Source organism: Mastomys coucha, unplaced genomic scaffold (assembly GCF_008632895.1).
Source record: "Mastomys coucha isolate ucsf_1 unplaced genomic scaffold, UCSF_Mcou_1 pScaffold19, whole genome shotgun sequence".
In the NCBI taxonomy this organism is placed as follows: Eukaryota; Metazoa; Chordata; class Mammalia; order Rodentia; family Muridae; genus Mastomys; species Mastomys coucha.
The window spans coordinates 16,642,979-16,665,298 of record NW_022196901.1 but is presented as its reverse complement, the minus strand read 5'-3'; the positions used below and the strand labels follow the sequence as shown (position 1 = coordinate 16,665,298).

The 22,320-nt window shown below is 42.4% G+C and overlaps 1 protein-coding gene across 2 annotated transcripts in view; it reads left to right on the top strand.

Moving 5' to 3' along the window:
• Reln (reelin) overlaps nt 1–22,320 on the top strand; it is a 457,134-nt gene that overhangs the window by 360,243 nt on the left and 74,571 nt on the right. For both annotated transcript variants that reach the window (XM_031380095.1, XM_031380094.1), the window contains exons 31-41: nt 151–227; nt 5,519–5,677; nt 5,876–6,064; nt 6,592–6,865; nt 8,927–9,067; nt 9,171–9,348; nt 13,098–13,182; nt 13,971–14,153; nt 16,430–16,601; nt 16,703–16,805; nt 18,882–19,111. In XM_031380095.1, coding sequence (XP_031235955.1) covers nt 151–227; nt 5,519–5,677; nt 5,876–6,064; nt 6,592–6,865; nt 8,927–9,067; nt 9,171–9,348; nt 13,098–13,182; nt 13,971–14,153; nt 16,430–16,601; nt 16,703–16,805; nt 18,882–19,111 — 1,791 coding nt within the window. The remainder of the gene's footprint in view (nt 1–150; nt 228–5,518; nt 5,678–5,875; nt 6,065–6,591; nt 6,866–8,926; nt 9,068–9,170; nt 9,349–13,097; nt 13,183–13,970; nt 14,154–16,429; nt 16,602–16,702; nt 16,806–18,881; nt 19,112–22,320) is intronic.

Here is a 22,320-nt window from a genome sequence, read left to right as displayed (position 1 = left end):
TTAACAAATTCAGATAAATTGAAATCGTGTATCTTTTCTCATAATGCAATAAATCTTAATAAAACATAAAACAGTACTTGAGAATAACAGGAATTTTATTTTTCTTTTGTTTGTAATAAACTGCTTTGTATGTTTGCTTGATTCCCCCAGACTTGTTCAGTTTTATATACAAATTGGAAGTAAAACATCTGGTATAACATGCATCAAACCACGAGCTAGAAATGAGGGTAAGTGAAGTATGTCTTACATTTTTGTAAATTAGTTTTTGCAGTTTATATGTTGAGGAGGTGTCTGTGCATGTATGTCTGTGTACCACGTGTGTTGTGGTGCTTGTGGAAGCCAGATCCCCTGGAACTGAAGTTACAGACAGTTGTGAGCCACCATGTGGTTGCTGGGAATTGAACCCAGATCCTCTGGAAGAGCAGCCATCTCTCCAGGCAGAAGCAATGGTTTTAGTGAATTCTCCTTCTCTGTAACTCCTGAAGAGAGGGAAAAACAATAGTAGAGATTTTTACATTCAGTGTGAAGACTAAACTTGTTTGTACAGATAATTTTTGAATTTTACATTAAACTCTACTTCTGCTCTTGGACATTCTAGAGGGGACAAAATCCTTGTTCTTTTTGGAGTACCTATTTGCCATAGATACTACTGTCTCGGAACTGTTTATGAGGAGTAAAGAGGGAGGCAGAATGGCCCAGGAACTTACACAGGCATAGAGATAGAAAGTAGACAAACCAGGATTTGAACCACCAACTCCAGGATGTGTGCCCTTGGCATCATATGACTGACTCTCCCTTTCCTGACCTAAACTCTACTCTCAGTCACTCTTTTGCTTCCCACTTTTCTCTCCCAAATTATAAGGTGCTTAAAGAAACTCAGTGGGCAGCTTGAAATATAAGTGGCTCCCACATTTGTGTAGGTATGCTAGGTGTTTTCAAGAGCCCTGCCTGCATGTGACTGGTTCTTAGCAAAAAAAAAAAAAAAAATCCAGACTTCTCCAATGGTTCTTCCCCGAAAAGTATCATCTTCAAACAGCATTGGTTTTTACATCATTACCATCTAAGTTTGTTACCATGCCAGGCAGTGCCCTGGACCAAACAGTACATGCTAGTCAGCAGACCATGAAGAGCTCTGCTTAACACTGATCATCTTCTCTGCATCATCCCTGTCTAAAGGTTTCAGTGATTTCTTGTGACTGTCTTAATAGTTTTGCTCTAGTAATTATGCAAATCATCCTTTTGCTTGGGGAGCAGTCTAGAAACTTTAATAGGCCATGTTACATTCCTTCATGTCTTCTACAGATATGTATACAGTCTGTTTTAAGTCTGATATGTTGTGGGTACTGCAGATAAAATAGCACCACAATGTTACCACCTACCCAACAGTCACAATGAGCTAGGTTATGCTGCAGTAACAAATACCCCTTAAAACAAAATAAAAATACAATGTTTTCTTTGTTGCACTACATTGTCTTCATGGATTATCTGATGTCCTCATTCCAAACTGCTGAGTGTTGCCAGCCATGTGGCAGAGAGAAAGTGTCCCATGTGTAGGCTGAGAAACAGCCAGGATGGCATGAATGGCCACCCAACAGCCAAGCCAGGTGTAGATTTAAAAAAAGAAAAAGAAAAAAGAAAAAAAACCTTGGGTAGTAAACTATAAAGAAAAAGTAAAAAAAGAAAATGTTAGATTTCAAGAGAAAGACAGAAACAAACTGTTGAGATGGAAAGTAAGCATATAGGGACGGTGAAGAGCCTGGCTACCTCTCAGCAAGCACATGACAGTTGATAAATGGAATCCAACAGAAATTGAGTGCTGCAAAAGTTCCATATTTGTGCCCCTATTTGTATATAAGAGTTAAAAAGGCTTTGTGGGAAACATATACTTACCATTGACATAAAACGTACTCTGTACTTGCTACAGGCTTTGCACTGTGGGCTAGTTCCCCTTGGGATCCCTTTAGGAACAAGCAGTTTGTTCTCAGCTAGCCCTGAGCCATTTCCTTTGCCTTGGTGTTATCCATATAATTCGCATCCCATAGGCATTTCTCATCCTTTTAGTGAAGCCTGGTTGTTAGCATGTAAATCTGACTAAATCCTTGAGCAAATCTTTGCCGGTGATGAAAGTGAAGATTCCTTCCTTACTCAAGCTGAAGCATCAATTTACATATTTGGAATTAAAGTCAAAATTAGGCTGTCTTCAATAAGACTAGGCAGAATGCAGATGGAGTCGTGGTTTAAAAAGAGAAATAAATGCTCTACATGCTTTAAACACTCAGTAGATGTGCTAAAATGACTTGGCTTATTCAAATGTACAATGCTTTAGATGACACAGTTAATGAGGCTTAGCAACTGGCATAAACTACGGATATTGCCGCTCTCCTCCTGGTGCTCCTCCACTCACATACTTGTCTGGGTGGCCCCCCCACCTCATCACAGTTCAGAATTAAAGTTCCATCTCTGTAGACCTCATTGCTGCACTAGAGAGGCACGACTCTCCCGAACAGACGAATGAGGGAAAAGGCAAAAGCGAGCTCCAGATGGAAGACACACCTCCTGAGCATGCCTCTCGTGTTCTGATGAACACCTCAAATCTTTCAGAATCTGCATCTGCTAACACGCAAATTCTGATTTAGGGGGATTGGGATGGTATGCTGCATAACAAGTTATCATAAAGACCAAGTGCCTGACAACAACAAATGTGTGTTACCTTGTGATTCTCCAGCAAGGCAGGAGAAGACCCTGCTCAGCTGATGGGTTCTAGATCGGGGTCTCTGATGAGGCTGCAGTCAAGGCAGGGACAGGGGTTGGGGAATCCTGCTGAGGGCTGGGGGATCTGTTTCCAGAACAGGCCAGAGCCTTTGTTCAGATTCTCTCCAATCTCCCAGCCCTGCCCACAGACTGTTAGAATGTCTTCTTACATGTATGTCTGCTTTGTCATAGCCACAGATCCAGAAGGAGGAATCCCCAAAGCCTTTCCTGTTTCCCTTTGTACTGCTAAAAAGAGCTCACACATGGTTTAGTGAGCCCTGCACTGCCAAGCTCCACTCCAGGCTCAATGTTATATTTTAATGGCCAAATTTCAAAAACCACGTGGTTCCTACCGCATTCTGTTCATTACATTCTGGTAACTTCTGTAAGTTATTAAACCCCTCTGAACTCAGAGGGAAGAGATTTAGTTTCCACTTTAAAAAAAAAAATTACTTATTTATGTATAGGAGTGCTCTATGTATATGTATGCCTGTATGACAGAAGAGGGGAGCGGATCCTATGATTGATGGTTGTGAGCCACCATGTGGGTGCTGGGAATTGAACTCAGGACCTCTGGAAGAGCAGCGAGTGCTCTTAACTGCTGAGCCATCTCTCCAGCCCTGAGTTCCGCTTTCTACGGAGAGAAGCACCAGTGAAGTTGTGAACAAGTTTTAAAACTACTGCAGATAGAGAACACCTTTTCAGATGATGCAGGGGGATCTGTATTTCCATGATGTTTCATTTGGGAAACTTCAATCCCCTTCTACAGGGGCTGCTCCTACTCAGCTGCCGTACCCCATCTCATTCTCTCCATTTCCTTCCCATTACTCATCTGACAGAATAGAAACTACATAAATTCAAATCAATAGCCACAGAAGATGAAATTTTTGAAGTGTCTACACCCTCAGACATCCAACATCACCCTTTAGAAAGTAATAGGACACAGTTTGAATAAACACTGAGAGCTGCTGTAAGTACTTTTGCTGGACAGCCCCCTGGGCAGACTCAGCTGAAGGCTGGAAACCCCAGATCCACATCATGTGACTCTCTGCTCTCCTGACATGCACGTGTCCTCTCTCTTAGCAGCAGCACCTCTCACTCTCCATCACTGCAGCCGTGTGTGCTTCAGCACACCCGGGGCGGCCTGTTCTCTTCCTTCAGCTGTGTGTGGTTCTGCCCACCCGGGGCGGCCTGTTGTCTTCCTTCAGCTGTGTGTGGTTCAGCACACCCAGGGCGGCCTGTTGTCTTCCTTCAGCCGTGTGTGGTTCAGCACACCCAGGGCGGCCTGTTGTCTTCCTTCAGCTGTGTGTGGTTCTGCTCACCCGGGGCGGCCTGTTCTCTTCCTTCTCATTCCTTCTCTTCCTCTCAGAACTTGACAAATTCTGTTGTAAACAGGAGTCTCTGAGATTTCTAGCTTTTCACAGATTTGTCACTGTTCCTGCACTGTCGCCTGTCAGGAGGAGTACCCGTAATCTCATACACTGCCAATTGGCACTGAGCTGCTTGCTCTTCATCATAATATTTCTCAAAACTTTATGCTAATTAAGACTTCGTTATTTAATATTACGATGGATGGAAGAGTTCTAGTCAATAGGTGTATATATATTTAAGTCAAATGTAACATAAACAATTCATAATTTTTCAAGAGTTAAAATGTAATAAAAGATACAACAGATAGAGCTTTACTGGGCATAATTTCTATAAATGCTTAAGAACTAGGTCAGTGCCCCCCAACTATGATTATGAATATTCAATACCAATTTACAAATAATTGTAGAATAAGCCATTAGATAGATATACTCTGCTTTCTCCCACAGATATATATTCATATATATACTTGCATGAATATATATATGAATATATCCATCCATATATATATAGAATACCCATATATATAGAACATCCATACACAGACATACACATATATCCATATGTGTGTATATATATATATATATATATATATATATATATATCCACAACCTTATTCATAGCAGTTTTCTCCTTTACTGATCATTAGCCTTTCCCTTTGTCCCCCTTTAAATGACAGCATTTCTAGAAGCAGCAGCAAGGGTAGCATGTGACATCTCTTACACACAAATGTGTAGCTCCCCAGATCTTGCCACCTTGTCACAGGGGTAGGGATGGGGAGACAGATGCTACAGGCACAAGGAGGGGTGGCACAGAGAATAGGAAAGAGACACAACATTGGAGAGGCCTGGGTCTTGCTGCTTTACTCTTGAATAATCTGGCCTTGTTCAGGTTTCACTAACCAAGGTCTGTCAGAGTATGATGTGCTGGTTAAAGGGTGCTCTACCTAACAGACTTCCCTGCTAAGCACAGCTCACTGCCTACTGCTTCAGCAGTAAGCAGCACAGCTCATCTTGTGCCAGAAAAATTAAAATATTTCTTCGGAGTATATAATAATAATGACCTGAGACTTTATGATTCTCAGGCTAGAGTCTAAATTTCAAGTGCATGCTCTGGAGCAGCTCCCTAGCCAGATCACTCATCATTCCTACAAAGCTGAGTGGTCTTTAAAGGAGCTTATGTATTTCTTGTCTCCATTTACTGGGAGTGAGCGCATTAGAAACTGTCAGGAGATTGATGGGCCTTTGAGTCTACTAATTCATGCCTTGTAAGTTAGATGGATGAGTGTTCCCTCTCTGAGACACAGTCTGAAGTTGCCACAGTTTTGCTGTTTAAAAAATACTGTTCCTTGCCTCTGAGAACACAGTCTTAGTCATTGAATTTATGTCTTGTAACTCAGGGATTGTTGTTCAGTATTCCAATGACAATGGGATACTCTGGCATTTGCTGCGAGAGTTGGACTTCATGTCATTCCTGGAGCCACAGATCATTTCCATTGACCTGCCTCGGGAAGCAAAGACACCTGCCACGGCTTTCCGGTGGTGGCAGCCGCAGCATGGTGAGTCACTGCTCTTTCCAACTTTCCTGGTGGCTTTGTAAAAAAAGATCACATGGCATACGTAGCCAACGTGTAATATATAAGTGTGTTAATTTACTGTCAATTTCCAGACAATTTGATTTAAGATCATGGTCACAGAGATATTCATATTGTTGTGTAATGAGCCTGCTCCAACTGCTGCCGCTCATTTGATTGCAGGGAAGCATTCCGCCCAGTGGGCATTGGATGATGTCCTTATAGGAGTGAATGACAGCTCTCAAACTGGATTTCAAGACAAATTTGATGGCTCCATAGACTTGCAAGCCAATTGGTATCGAATCCAGGGAGGCCAAGTTGATATTGACTGCCTCTCTATGGACACCGCCCTTATATTCACTGAAAACATAGGTATATATTGCTACCATATAACAGAAAGATATTTGATTAACTACAGGACTAAATTAACTAAAACTCAAAAGAAATTTTCGACTATAAAATCATGTGCTTAACTTCCTTTGCTGAAAGAGTCTGGGGATGGAGGGCGGGGTGTGTATCGTCCTCCAAAATGACCTGGTCACCTGGGCCTGCTGGAACTTTCTTTCATGGAACATGAGGAGGAGGAAGATAACTTAAAGGCAGAGAAATATGTCAGAAGACATTCCTGTATTGTGCAGTTGGCAAAATTGAAAGTTTGTGACTCTGTAAGTCCTTCTTAAGGTAGCAAAGTTCTTCAGATTCATGGTCTGCCATGTTTCTGATTCCATAGTGACAATATAAAAACAGTAAATATGAGAAGAAAGTCAATACAAATCTGAGGTCTTAAACACAAACCATGATTGGGTTTTCTGTAGGCAATGTGCTTGCAATCATAGGCATCATAGGAGCCAATACTGCTGTTAAACCTTTGTTCTCATTGTTGTCTGCGTCCTTGGTAGGAAAACCTCGCTATGCTGAGACCTGGGACTTCCATGTGTCAGCATCAAGCTTCTTACAGTTTGAAATGAACATGGGCTGCAGCAAGCCTTTCAGTGGCACCCACAGTATACAGCTCCAGTACTCTCTGAACAACGGCAAGGACTGGCATCTTGTCACCGAAGAGTGTGTCCCTCCAACCATTGGCTGTGTGCATTACACAGAGAGTTCAACTTACACATCGGAAAGATTCCAGAACTGGAGGCGGGTCACAGTCTACCTTCCACTCTCCTCCAAGTGAGACTCGGCACTTGACTTCACGTTGGGTTTCTGTCACCTAATTTGAAAATAATAGTGATCCCACTTGGAAATAGTGCTCGCTGGGGTGATCGTGCAAGGGATGTCCTGGGGAGGAACCTAGTGCGTGGGGCCTCGGATTGCTGTTTTTAAATGTAATTACAGTGTTCCAGAAGTTGTTCTTGTGGTAACTTCCTCACGCCATCATTCCCTAGTTGGATTTTCAGCTCTGCTATGCACTCTGAGTCCATTCCCCTGCAATAAGTCTTTTTCTGTGTTAAATACTTACAGAGGTATCTTTTTCTGTATAGTTCAGATGAGACATGCAACCAAAAAAATAGGAAGAAAGCATAAGATATTTTATTAATTTTTTGTTAGTATTTGTCTAACATAGTTTTCCATGGACCTCCCCCAAAGCCTAAAACAATGCCCACTTATACCTCATTTATTCACTTTTGATACATTTATTGAATGCCTATTTATTTTTAGTATCCTGATACCTAATGAATAAACCGGTGTTAAACCCAACACTATTACTTAGGCTTGCTCACATCTAAGTACCTGTATATCATATGAAATGATGACAGAGATACTGCACAAAATCCTAGACAACCAGCCTAGGGGAGAAGGTAAGACTCCTGGAGGAGCTAACATTTCTGCTGAGTGATGTGAGTGGGGCTTATCCAAGAGAAGAGGATCATAGGCAATCATACCTGCTGTTATAAAGCAGAACATAACTCAGACGCCAGAAATAGCAAGGGTTGATGGAGGAAGTTCAAGGATTTGGTGACACCAAAGCATAATTGTGAGGCAAGCCGTAGGAAGAAAGAGGCTAGCACTGACGAAGAAGACATAGGTAGATGGGCTGCATCCACCATCATCAGTAGCTTAGACTTGACAATGCACATGGTGAGTGACCATAATGTTGGGCAGAGTAATGATGCCGTTAAATTTTCATCTAAAACCACCATGCTTGTCAGTGCCTCAGACTGAGGAAGATCCTGTCCTGAGAAACAACTCTACATGAAATGGCACTACTGAGAGTCAGCCTTTGATGGACCCTGGTCTCTATTCCAAATAACTAAGTCTTTTCTGTGCAGCCTGTTCCTCCGTAGCAGCTGCTGTTGTGTGGCAAGGCTGCTTCTGCTTCTAGAGAAAGTTCTCTTGAGACCTAGTGTATTCTTGCCTTTCTCACTGCTCTTACAACACACCTGACAAAAGGTATTTAAGGAAGGATTTATTTTGCATCATAGTTCCAAGATAAAGTCTATCCTGGCAGAGACCTTATGGCAGATGACCTCACTGCATCCATAGCCGAGACTCCCTAGAAGACAATGTCTCTGTTCTGCTTTCTCCTTAGTCAGGGCCCCACCCAAGGTCCTGCCCATATCTGGGTGGAGCTTCCCTCTCCAGTTAAATCTCTCTGGACACTCCCTCATAAATACACCCAGAGATGTGTCCCAGGGGGATTCTAAATCCTGGGAAGTCGACAATGAAGATTAGTCATTGTGCTTACTGTATTTCAAACAGCAGACTTATACACACTAGAAAATAGGGAGCTGTATGCACTTCTTAGCTTTAGAGACATCATGTTGAGAATCAACATAGAAAACACAAGTACAATAGGACTCCATATACCAGAAACCATTTAGGGTTTCTATGTAAGGCTCCAATTTTTCCTGTTAAACCTTTAGTCCTTTTCCTAGTTCCTAACACTAGTAGAAGGCTGAAAGCAAACGCTAAAATTCTTCATGAACTTCAAAAATAGAAATTATGATTTATGTCCAGATAACATTTCTGTGTCATACAAGTTGACTTTCCTGTGAGAGAAGTGGGGGGGGGGGGATGTTTGGCCAGCATTCGTTCTGTTCTCCTCTCAATGGTACGAGAGGAGAGAACATTTACTACTTAGTATGCAAATAATAGGATCTCAAAGGAGGTGGGAACTGAGCTGTGGAAGAGGGTGCTTCATGGGAAAAACAGATACCCATGCTTTCAAAACTGCCTAGAAAACCAACATTATGGGGTTTTGTTTTTGTTTGTTTGTTTGTGTTTGGTTAGTTCTCCCAGGACTCGGTTCAGATGGATTCAGGCCAACTACACCGTAGGAGCAGATTCCTGGGCTATTGACAATGTCGTACTGGCCTCAGGCTGTCCTTGGATGTGCTCGGGACGAGGGATTTGTGATTCGGGGCGCTGTGTGTAAGTTCATAAATGGCCGCTTTCCTTGTTTGTAGGACCACAGTGAAACTGGCTTGTTGACACCATAATAAATGATGCTTCTTCTCCTCCTGCTTGTTGGTAGGTGTGACCGGGGCTTCAGTGGACCCTTCTGTGTTCCTGTTGTTCCTCTTCCCTCCATTCTGAAAGATGATTTCAATGGGAACTTACATCCTGACCTTTGGCCTGAAGTATATGGGGCAGAGAGGGGGAATCTGAATGGTGAAACCATCAAATCCGGAACATCTCTGATCTTTAAAGGGGTAAGCTGAGAATCCTCATGCTCCACTCGTCCCCTGAGCCCCACTGCTGAACACAGTGCACTTCTGGGTCTCTTCTTTCTCTATTGTTTCGTGCCCAGCCGCAGCCTTCTCATGCACACCCTGTTCATTAAGCACATTGATTTTCTTTCTTTTCTTTCTTCCTCCCTCACCTCCACTTCCATCTTACGTGTGAGAAAAGGTCTTGCTGTGTCTATTTCTTTCTTCCTCCCTCACCTCCACTTCCATCTTATGCGTGAGATAAGGTCTTGCTGTGTCTAATATGCTCATTTTTGATAGTCATTTGCACGTAACACTTTCCCTCTGCTTTGGAGATCAGACTTTTCTTACTTTCTGCTGGCGTTAATACATAAGATTACATATGTACATAATCTTTAGAATTTGGTTACTAGAAGGGAGCATTTCATATTACTGAATTTTTATCTTATAGTATTTGTAAATAATTTTATGAAATCTTTTCTTTTGTTCTTTTTTCTTTTCTTTTTTTCTTTTTTTTTTGTTGTTGTTGTGGTTGTGGTTATTGCTTGTTATTCCTTTTTTGTAAATTTCTTCCTGCCAGGAATGGAATAGAATCTTTACTTAAAGGTGACTTTAAGAAAAAAAAAGGCAGTTCAGTCACGTGAACTCGCACTCTCAGACATTGTCAATACACCTTTATAGTCTACCCTAGATGTCTGGTTAGTGAAGTGTTAAGCAGCCGAGTGATACTCTGTGCTCAGCTGACACCTCTCCATGTGTGAATTCATGCCACATCCTGTCGCTCTCAGCAAGGAGAAATTGACTAATCTAGGTGTGCAAATGAAGTCCTTGACGAAAGTCTGCATGGGTTTCTGTATAACCTTAATGAGTCGGAGCAAGCACTAAGAACATTAGACACCCTGGAACTATTTCAGTTCTAGCTAATAGACGCCAGTTAGCATACTTACTTGAATCCAAATTCTCCTCAAGTTTTGCATGAGTAGAGAAATACTTTCTGACCTGAGAGGTTTATAAGCCCCCAAGAGTGCTGATGGACCAGAGACACTGGGATGGCTCATGGAAACCCCTGGTCTAGAGGGATTAATCTTACCTAAGAACTTGGAGAGCCCATGACCTACAACTTGATTTGCCCCATTCCAAGCAGCTGACAAAACCAAAAGACGGAGCCTTGCAACTTTGTTTGCTTCAAAGGTCTTCTCCTGATAAATTTTCAAGCAATAGAAGTACCCTAGTCCTTAAGACTTACAAGTAGGAAAGGCACGTAGGCTCTGTTTTCCCTTCAGCCATGCAAATGCAAGAGCAGTCAAGCATTGTGCCTTACATGTATTATCCATCAGCTCTGCGAGATGTAGACAGCCCAGTGTGCCCTATGCAGTAGGCTGAAGTTTGACCTACAAAAGCGTTCTTTCATGAAGAGAGGAAATGATAGTCCCTCTTCATGGTACAGATTCAGGAGTATTCTCTGCTGTTAAAACAGCTTATTAGTATTCTCTGCGATTAAAACAGCTTATTAGATACAAAAGAATTTTTCATACTGGGCTCAAATGGATCCCTGAACCTGGTGAAAGAAGGAGATGGGCACTGGTACCTGTGCAGCAATGGTAGGTGATAGCTCCACCACATTAAAGCCAGCGTGGAGGGCTGGTACTGCCAGCGCGCAAGAGGGAGTCAAAGATTACAAAGCTGTGTGTACTCCTTTGTTGATGGCTTAGTGCCTGGGAGTTCTGGGGGCGGGGGGCTGGTTGGTCTTCCCATGGGGTTGTAACCAGACCTCCCAGAACTCCCAGGGACTAAGCCATCAACAAAGGAGTACACATGGCTCCAGCTGCATATGTAGCAGAGGATGGCCTTGTCATGCATCAATAGGAGGAGAGGTCCTTGGTCCTACGAAGGCTCAATAGATGCCCCAGTGTAGGGGAATAGAGGACAGGGAGGTGAAAGTGGGTGAGTGGGTGGAGGAACACCCTCATAGAAGTAGGAGGAGGAAGGATGTGATAGGGTGTTTCCAGGAGGGAGAGAAACAGGGAAAGGGGATAACATTTGAAATGTAAATAAAGGAAATATCCAATAAAAAAGAAGAAGAAAATTTGCTTAAAAAAAAAGAAAAAAGGTTACAAAACATACCCAGTCTCCTAGGAAAAACAGTGTAAAGTGGGTCCTTGCACAGTGTCTGAGCGTGCCCTTCAGACCAGTGTAAAGCCGGTCCTTGTACAATGGCTAGGCATGCCCTTCAGACAGACCAGCCTCATGCTTATAGTCCATAGCCAGTGGGGAAGAGTAATAATCCTTTATCTTGGTGCAAGCAAAGAATATCTATTAGTGGAATCTTTGAGCTGCCTGAGGATGCCACCTTTGCTCACAACCCTAGTTTCCACGGGACCCTGAGCTAGAAAAGAACTTGAGGTATTATGCTTGCATATGTTGGGGGGTGGGAGGGAACACACCAAGCAAGACATGAAAGACAGGCATTGATTACGCACTGCGCTAAGGTCATGAATTGTTAGGCATGAAGGAAAAAGGAAATGTATTGGTACACAGCCTTTCATAGCTATCTTCAGTCCCAGAAGTTTATGATTATAATAAAGAGATGGGAATAAATGAGTGATGTTTTTTATTAGAATATCCACTTCCTCTTGGATTCTAAATGCAAAATTTCTTCCTTTTATCCAAATTAAAAATGACACTTCTCCTCTCTCTCTCTCTCTCTCTCTCTCTCTCTCTCTCTCTCTCTCTCTCTCTCTCATTTGCAACATAATATCTTTCTCTTGGGAATACTTACTAAAGTGTCTGTTAAAACCCAGCATATTATAAGCATTCAAACATATGTTTGCTATTGCAGCTGTTCGTGACAGTGGTCTGTAATAAACATGAAGTAGAGGAAATTTTACTTTTCCTAGCAGGTGCAATGTTTGTCCTTTGTTAGTTGATAACTAGGAAATCAGTTGATAGCATTATAGCCTCCAACTACGGAAACATTACTTTGCGCAGCAGGAAAGCCTGTTTGGACCTTGGAATGTTTGCATAGTGAAATGCAACTCAGTGGCTGTCACTACAGTTGTCTCTATCTATGAACCAAAAAGAAAAAAAGCCCTTCTGAGATGGCCAGTCCAGGCAACCAGAGTAGTTAATTAGCAGAAAAAATTACTAAAGCTAATGTGATCATTTTCCTCCTTGTGTGGCATCTCTGCATGAGTGGTTACAGTCTAGGCAGGGCGACCTGCTTTCCTTCTGCCTTATTTAACTTGGCCAACTGGGGCGTTGTGTCAGCCTGAAGGGGAGCCTCCTGGGGCTGGCAGGGCAGGCTAAGCAGCAATGAGTTCCCAAGACTCCTCGGAGCCTTGGAAAAGTTAGCTATTAGTTCTTGGCCTCCAGCAGGAAAGCTCTGCACATTTTCTTTTTAATCTTTTCCCTCCTCCCTTCTTCTACAACGTGCTGTGATCAAAGGAGACATTTTAAAAACTCCAGTAGTGGACGAGGTCATCACTTTTGCACCACTTGTAGTAAGAGACACAGAAAAGTCTGAATTAGCAGTGGACAGTGACATTGTGTTGCTTAAACACGGAAAATGAAGATCGTTGGGAGAAAGAGAAGACCTCTCCCTTTTCCTTTTAAGCTGGACGTTGCTGCTCACCATACATAACTATCGTTATGTCTATCTATGTAATTATCACTCAGCTAGTTAATGCAAGGTAAGTAGATGGCATCAAAGGAACTCTGCCAGTGAAGTAAGGTTCCTTTCCCTTTGTTTCCAGGAGGGACTAAGAATGCTTATTTCCAGAGATCTAGATTGCACCAATACTATGTATGTCCAGTTTTCTCTCCGGTTTATAACAAAAGGTAAGCTGTTCCTGCAGCACGAATCATTTTTCTATAAAAAAAACATTGTCCCATGCACAATCTCTCCTCCATAAAGAGGTTGCCTTGCAAGGGCCCTTAAGTTTCACTGTTCAGTACAATGGTGTTTAATACAGGTTTGTCTTACCACAGTGGTGAGACACTGTTGTAAACTGCTAATATAGATGGGGTTACTGTGGTCTGCAAACTCACCACAGCATCCTCAAACCCCTCCACCACTGCATTCCAGCGATCAGAACTTTCAATTAAAAATTATTAATTTATCAACCCATGGGGTTAACTTTATAGATGTAAATCCCCCCAAAACACGACTCTGTCTCCCTGACTTTTCACACCTAGTTAAATAATTTTCTTTATAAATAATGTCACCATGGATATAAGACACTTTCAAATGATTTTTATTTATATTCCTTTCATTCATATGTTTCAACCTTTGCAAAATGGATGTCAGCAGAATGAATAAGTTTTAATTTTAATTTGATATCTCCTAGATATAGAGGAGAGAGAGAGAGAGAGAAAGAGAGAGAGGGAGGGAGGGAGAACAGGCACATGTGTGCATCTATGTCCTACACAATTCTTGAAGAGAAAGAATGTCTACATTTGGATATTTTAAAATATATGTTCATACTAAGCTCAACCTGCAGTGACTTTCAGTTGTCGCTGAAGCATTTGGAGCAGAAAGTCTCATGTTCTGATGATGCCCCCGGGATTAGCTCAGAGCTGGCTATGTCCTCATCACAGTGCTTTATACCCTGCTGTCTTCTCCCTAGGTACCCCAGAGAGGTCTCACTCCATCCTTCTACAGTTCTCTGTCAGTGGCGGAATCACCTGGCACCTGATGGATGAGTTCTACTTCCCTCAAACGACCGGCATCCTTTTCATTAATGTCCCCTTGCCAAACAGTGCCCAAACCAACACTACAAGATTCAGACTCTGGCAACCATACAACAATGGTAAAAATGCTCGTGTTCTGTTTGACTAGCATTGACGGCCGCATGTTAATGTTCCTGTTTCTCTGTCATGGAGAAGGCTTGCCCAAGAGGCACACCAGCTGTATATGCCACCCGCATTTTACATGCCTCCCCTTTGACAATTCTCAGAGAAGAGCCAATGGTCTGTGTCTCTGTCACCTTTGTCGTAGCAGACTGATAAATTCTTGGTTTAGTTTGTAGTCATTTGGGTTTGGCTGAGACATCTTGCCCTCTGTTCTCAGGCTAGCCTAAAGCTCACTACATAGCTCAGAACAGTTTTGAATTCAAGACCATCTTGCCTCGGCCTCCCAGTTGCCAGGATTACAGATGTGAGCCACAGAACTTAGGCCTTTTGTTTCACTCTGTTTTTTTATTTGTTTGTTTTGTTTTTAATAATCCATTATTACCATTAGCTACTCACCAATAACAACTCTATGTTGTTGAATTTATTTAGGATGCACCATTCTTCTAAATGGCATTTCATTAGTGAAACAGATTTTTATGAAAAAGTAAAAGGAATTTAGGCCAATTTACATCCTTGTCATACTCACTGGTCATATTACACAAAAAGCAAATAGCATTTAACAGCATTTCACATTTACAGAAAAGTTTTCAAGCTGGGCAGTGGTGGCACATGCCTTTAATCCCAGCACTTGGGAGGCAGAGACAGGCGGATTTCTGAGTTCGAGGCCAGTCTGGTCTACAAAGTGAGTTCCAGGACAGCCAGGGCTACACAGAGAAACTCTGTCTCAAAAAGCCAAAAAAAAAGAAAGAAAGAAAGAAAGAAAGAGATAAGGAAAGAAAGAGAGAAGGAAAGAAAAAAAGAAAAGTTTTCAAATTTCTAACTTTGATTACTTCTTATAGTTCTACTAATGTTGAATCTAAAGGGGCAGACTTTTCCAGAACATGCATCTAACTGTCTAAATAAGTACAAGTATACCATAGTAAGCAGGAGTAACAGAAACAGATATGAAAATGGTATTTTTAGCTCTAAACTCTAACCCATATATTTCTTTTATAACAAGTAGAAAATAAAATTTCAACATGTTGTAAGATAGATAAGATCATGGTAGATTTTTTGCGTAAATGTTTTCATGTGTATGAGATGGTATAAAATAGCATGAAATAATATAAAATGTATATAATATAAAAATATTATTTATTTACGTGATTTTTATATATGTGGATCTTATATGAGGATCAAACAAAAACCTGAAAAAGAAATACACCCAGTTTCAGAATCCAGAAGATGATGGGCTCATGGTTCATTTTTTTCTTCTGTGTTCATCAAACACTTCCAAGCCAAGACAATGAAGGAAAGATACTAGGATTAGGGCCATGATAGGAGTGAAGAGAGACAGAGGTGGGTGGTCCATTCACAAAGTGGGTTATTGCCACAGGCTCCTATTTACAAATCTGTTCTTATGCATTGTAAGACCTGCACTAAAAAGTAACATCTGTGGAAGGTACAGGGGACTGAGACAGATGGATGGTCCCAATGCATCCACAGTCAAGCAGAGTTACCATCTCCAGTTAAATGGTCCAGAGTTCCCATGTTGGGAATAGCACCCACCCGTAGTGAGCGGGTCTTCCCACAGCAGCCTAATTGAGATAGTTCCCTATAGGCATTCCCAGAGGACAACCACCCAGGTGATTCCAGACCTTTCAAGTTGATAGCTGACATGAACCATCGCAGCATGGTTTCTTCAAGTTCAATCCCAACGGTGCTTTTCAAAAGCAGTCTAGCTCCTGGCCTTCTTGTCTACACTATACCTATCTTTAAACACTTGGAAGGTTACAAGAGCATTAAGAAAAGAAATATAGTATTGTATCTCACAGCACTGATACCATGGTTGACTTTTAAAAGCTACCAGTCACCCCTTGACTAGGTAATGTACCTCAGTTCTAAGCCCCGGGCTGCCAGCCTCACAGACAGATGTCTTACACATCCCCCAACACCACACTGCTGGAGAAGGGTCCACAGCACTACACTGACTGGCAGGACAGCATGTACTCACAAGCTGCTCATCTCAGCTTCCTGAGATCACAGCGGCTGCTCTGTGCTGTGTCATTTCATATGCTTACAAGCCTATTTTCTTCACACTCTGATCGCTGTGAATGCACGGCCATGAGGCTTGTGAGTTTTGCATGAAAAGCATATGTTGAAACTGTTGTCAGTTTTTCCTGCCATTTGCTTTCTTTCGATGAACAAATCTGATCTTCTTTGGAAAAACTTGATTTATCCCAAACTGTCTCAGGTAAGAAAGAAGAAATCTGGATCATTGATGACTTTATTATTGATGGAAACAATTTGAACAACCCTGTGATGCTGCTGGACACGTTCGACTTTGGGCCCAGGGAAGACAATTGGTTTTTCTATCCGGGTGGAAATATTGGTCTTTACTGCCCGTATTCTTCAAAGGGGGCTCCGTAAGTATTTAACTGAAAAGCTAAAAGTAAAACTGTTGCTTCATACAAATCAGGGGGAATGTTTGCCTAAACAGTGTCTTTGTTGCTCTCTTGATAACCAGCGAGGAAGATTCGGCCATGGTGTTTGTTTCAAATGAAGTTGGCGAGCACTCCATTACCACACGAGACCTAAGTGTGAACGAGAACACCATCATTCAATTTGAGGTATTGGCTCTGCTTTAACTTTATAGTGACCAAAACTTCAGAAGAAGGAAGTCTTTGCTGCCTGCAACTTCCTCTTAAGGTCATGAAGGCTTGTGTCATAACTCACTATTATTATTATCAGACCAATGTTCATTTCAGAAATAAAGTTGCTTATAACATAGTTTTGTCCTAACTAGTACAATAAGTGTTGAAATAACTACTTTAAAATTAGAAAAATGTGAAGGAATGCTACTGTGGCCTTGTTATTCTCACAGTTTTTATATAAAATGAGAATGCATTAGGACCTAGGTCAGTCTAACTCTGGTCTGTAAGGGGCCAGCATACTAATAGGATCTTTATCTGCTGCTCTGATAAAACACTGGCACACTATTTTTACAATCTTAGATATACTATGTGTAGTTGAGATTTCATGCATTCCTTACATATTCAAGAAAGTAAATTCATAATAAAACACTTTCATATTGAAAACACTTGCATAAAATCCACAGAATCAAAGGCGTCTTGTGCCAGTGTTCTAAGTAGCAAGTAACATTTTTCTGATCTCTGACTTTGTTTTATTTCCTAACTTTATGGTTTAAATACTAGAATAAGAGTACTTTTAAATAAGAGTACTTTTGTCTCTTTTGGGAACTCGGGTAGAAATTAGTGCCTAGAGTTAAAAAGTTCATCAAGTTCCAATTGTTTACTCATTGGAAGGTAAAAGGGTAAATACGTCCATTCACCGTTCTCCATGTTCTTCCACTTCCACTCACTGAATAGTAAACAATCATTTACTACAAGTAGCATGATAGTAAGACAATGTTCATCCACATTGGAAGGGTGAGCTCTGTACAGAAAGAGCCACCTGCATGTAGCAGGAAGGACCTCATCTGGAAAGGAAGGAGAGAGAAGGAAGGAAGAAGGGAGGGAGGGACGGAAGAGAAAGAGGGAAGGAGGGAGGGAGGAGAGAGGGGGGGAGGAGGGAGGGGGAGAGAGAGAGGGAAGGAGGGAAGGAAAGGAAGGAGACATAGAGGGAAGGAGAAAGGGAGGGAAGAAAGGAGAGAGGGGAGAAGAAAAGGAAGGAGAGGGGAAAGGAGGGAGGGAAGGAAAGAAAGGAGAGAGGGAAGGAGGGAGGGAGGGAGGGAAGGAAGAGAAAGAGGGAAGGAGGGAGGAGAGAGAGAGGGAAGGAGGGAGGGGGAGAGAGAGAGGAAGGAGGGAAGGAAAGGAAGGAGACAGAGAGGGAAGGAGAAAGGGAGGGAAGAAAGGAGAGAGGGGAGAAGGAAAGGAAGGAGAGGGGGAAGGAGGGAGGGGAAGGGAAGAAGGAAGGAAGGAGGGAGGGGGAGAAAAGCAAAAGTCAAAGGTTACAAATTTGCCATTGAATTGCACAAAGAACCTACATATCTAGTGTCCAACATGTGGGCTACTATGTGACTATGTTACATACCGGAAATTACAAAGTAGATTGTAGGTTTCTTACCACACACCACATGTGTGTATACAAGAATACATGCATGTACAAAGGGAAGGTTGGTTTTTGTAACTGTAACTGTCACTTCACCATATATGCTATGTCAAAATTCTTTCCATCTTAAATAGAACTTTTGAAAATCTACCCTGATGTGAGGGAAAAATAGCAATGACTGTATTCTATTTTATTTTTATATTGAACATGTATTGAAGATTCTCCAAGTTAAAACCTTTTGGAATTATTTATAAAGTGCCATAAAGAAAGCAGGTGTTACTGCACAGACTGATGAGGAAGCTAAGAGCTGGGATTAAGTAAACATTCTTCATTATAATTTTATTGACTTGACAATAAAAAAAAAAAATGGGCCAAAGTTAAATTTGGAATTATCTCAACCTTCCCTTTGTTCATTTTCTGTTTCTTATAACATGAGAGAAAATGGCTTTTATATGGCCTTTTTAGGGCTCTTTATGAAGAATATATAATTTAAAGGTAATATATGATGTCATTTAGGGAACAGATCTTCCAGAGTGACATATCTCAGTCAGACCCTCCTCAGGGATGAGGAGCATGGCCAGTGTGCGGGTACGTTGCTCTGAGGTAATCTGCATCATGTTTCCTTTCTTCCCAAGATTAATGTTGGCTGCTCCACTGATAGCTCATCTGCTGATCCTGTCAGACTGGAGTTCTCAAGGGACTTTGGAGCCACCTGGCACCTGCTACTACCTCTCTGCTACCACAGCAGCAGCCTCATCAGCTCCTTATGCTCCACTGAGCACCACCCGAGCAGCACCTACTACGCAGGGACCACCCAGGGCTGGCGGAGGGAGGTCGTGCACTTCGGGAAACTGCACCTTTGCGGGTGAGGATCTGCCGCTTGGCACCATGCTTGTCTCCGGTTGGTGACCTGCCCTTCTGAAGTTATTCAGGGAGAAGATGCCACGTTGTGTTTGTTTTCAGTTCTCACTTGATCAAATGTACTCTAGCTTGATCACTCGGTAGGGTCAAAGAAGGAAAAAGATAATATAACTACTCATACAGAGTTTGAGGCTAGGGTCAAGAGCATGCTGTTGATTGCATAGCTTGAAATCTGTTTCCCCATACATCTTTCACAAATCAAAAGGAAACAAGAGAACCCATTTCTCTCATAATGTTGCCCCTCTTCCTGTGGGCTCTCACCTCACACTATAAATACAGTAAAAGCGCAGGGCATTCACACACACCCCTATGGGCATGGATGGGAGCTGGAAGCCTGAAGCCAATCGCTGGCATCTCCTAAAGAGGCATTAACACACACACCCTTGAGTGTTTTTACTTCCCAACCCCTCTCAGCATTCTTGTGATATTATACTTGTCTCTTCTGTGGAAAAGCTATTTGGAGATAAAGGACTTCAGCTCCCATACAGATAACTTAAGTTTCGAAAATAAAACTTACAGCATAAGGAAGGGAACAGCAAGGGCTTGAGCTGCCAGCCTGAGTCTCAGCCTGCCTGCTGCTGTGCCCTTAAATGCAGTTCTTACTGCTGGGCTCACCCCCAACCATAAAGTTAGTTTCTTTTTAATTTTTTTTTTTATTAGATATTTTCTTTATTTACATGTCATGTGATTTCTCCTTTCCTAGTTTCCCCAACAAAACAAAAAACAAAAAAACAACAAGAACAAACCCCTGTTGCCTCCCCCCTCCCCTGCTTGCCACCCTACCCTCTCCCACTTACTGGCCCTGGCATTCCCCTACACTGGGGCACAGAACCTTCACAAGGCCAAGGGCCTCTCCTCCCATTGATGACCAACTTGGCCATCCTCTGCTATACACATGCTGCCAGAACAATCAGTCCCACCATGTGCACTCCTTGGTTGGTGGTTGAGTCCCTGGGAGCTCTGGGGGTACTAGTTAGTTCATATTGTTGTTCGTCCTAAGGGGCTGCAAACCCTTCAACTCCTTTGGTCCTTTCTCTAACTCCTCCATTGGGGACCCTATATTCAGTTCAGTGGATGGCTGTGAGCCTCTACTTCTGTATTAGTCAGGCACTGTCAGAGCCTCTCAGGAAACAGCTATATCAGGCTGGATTATCCTTCCTTCAGTCTCTGCTCCATAGTTAGTCTCTGCAACTCCTTCCGTGGATATTTTGTTCCCCCTTTTAAGAAGGAATGAAATGTCCACATTTTGGTCTTCATTCTTCTTGTGTTTCTTGTGGTTTGTGGAAGTTATTTTCATTGCTACTTCATAACTGTAATTTTGGCACTGTTATGAGTCATAATATAAATATCTGTGTTTTCCAATGGTCTTAGGGGATTCCTGTGGAAGGGTCCTTTTACCCTCAAAGGGGTCACGACCCACGGGTTGAGAGCACTGTTTTAGACTACCATTTATTCTTTCAGTGTATATCAAAAAGAAATACTACTGTCTCACCTTCAAGATGAAAATCAATGTTCAGTCCTCATGTGCAACTAGGCATAATTAGACCTCTCCTGCCTATAAACCAAACGAGTACTTGGCACTTTTCCAAAAGAATGGAAGTCGATTTGCAAAACTTAGCGTTGTCTTGGAGCATAACCCCTCCCAACCGCCCTGTCACCTCACTAGAGATGTTTCCATAATTCGATTGTGAAGAGCATAAATGCTTCCTGTTGCTGACTATGTCACTTGTAATGGTGTGAAGGTGGTACACTTATAGACACACAATGTTTTCTTCACATACAACTATCACTCAACAGAATGGCCTCTGCACTCTGTCGGGGTGGGGTGGGGGTTGCAAGGAGAGCCTCCAGACATCACAGAATTTGGTGCCACCTGGCTTGATGCTGAGCTGCCATTGGCTAGCAGAGCTATTCATAGAAATATGAATAGCAGGAAGCAGTACCTAAGAAAAAACCATCTGAAATCAGTGAGTTTTCAGTAGAAAATGGAAGAGTCTGTGAAAAGAAGCTGGGGAGTTTGTGGTCCTTCCTCTCATTAACCTGCCATCAATGCCAAATAGATCACAGTTCCTGTTCCCCAGGACTCTTGATTCCAAATCTCCTAAGAAGAAAATCTGAATACACGCCGTGGCCAAAAGTCCAGAGACCACTCCTGGACACACATGGTCCGACTGCGTCACCTCAAAATTCACATGGTAAAATTCTTACCTTTAAAGTCATAGCCTGAGGAAGCGTGGCCTTAGGAGAGGTCATTAGATCATAAGGGAGGTCCCAGAAACCCGCTTTGCCTGTCACGCCGAGAACACACAGCTAGAGGATGCCTAGTGTGAGCTGCAGAGCAAGCTCTCAGCAGATGCGGTGCAGCTCCTCGCTTGGGCCTTCAGCTCCTACAGTGCTAAATAGAATACATGTCAGTTTCTATAAGTTACCCAGTTTGTGTCATATTTCTATACCACTGAAAGCAGAGTGATAAAACTGATACTTTTGACCAAAGCAGTCCCTCGGCTCCATCATGAGACACTGAGAAGTACCACATCTCCTCCTCGGTGGGCCTCTGCTTTTCGCTGACTTCCTAATCAAGAAAGGGCCTACAGTAGATTGTAGCCATGATTATGGGATACCACCTAAGACACGCTTTAGAGCTCCTACATGCAAGTGATCTTACCTGAACCACATGAAGTAATTCAAGAGTCCTGTGAGGGCAAGGCTGCCCACACCCACAGGACCAAGCCACAGGCCACACTTCACTGGGTGGCACCCTCTGTGCCCCCACACACACACACAGATAAAGGATAGCAGTATATCTCGGGAATATAAGCAAGGGAGATACAGATGTCTCTATTTCACCCGCTAGAGGAAATCCATTTGGGGAAAAATAGCCCTAATGTACAGAATTGAGACTGGCATGTTGCTTGTATTGCAAGTCATTTTATTTCTATGGAAAGGAGTCATGCCCACATTCAGAACTGTAGCAACCTCAACTGTTTTCAGCCATTTCTGTGGAGGGAAGGTTTTGTTCACATCTTTGTCTCAAGAAAAGAATTAGTCCTGTTTTTAAAACTCACACAGGCAGAAGTGAAAATTTCTCAACTCAGTGAGCCATTCCTGGGTTTGTACTCAACATGGGACATAATAATAGCACAAACACTAGCT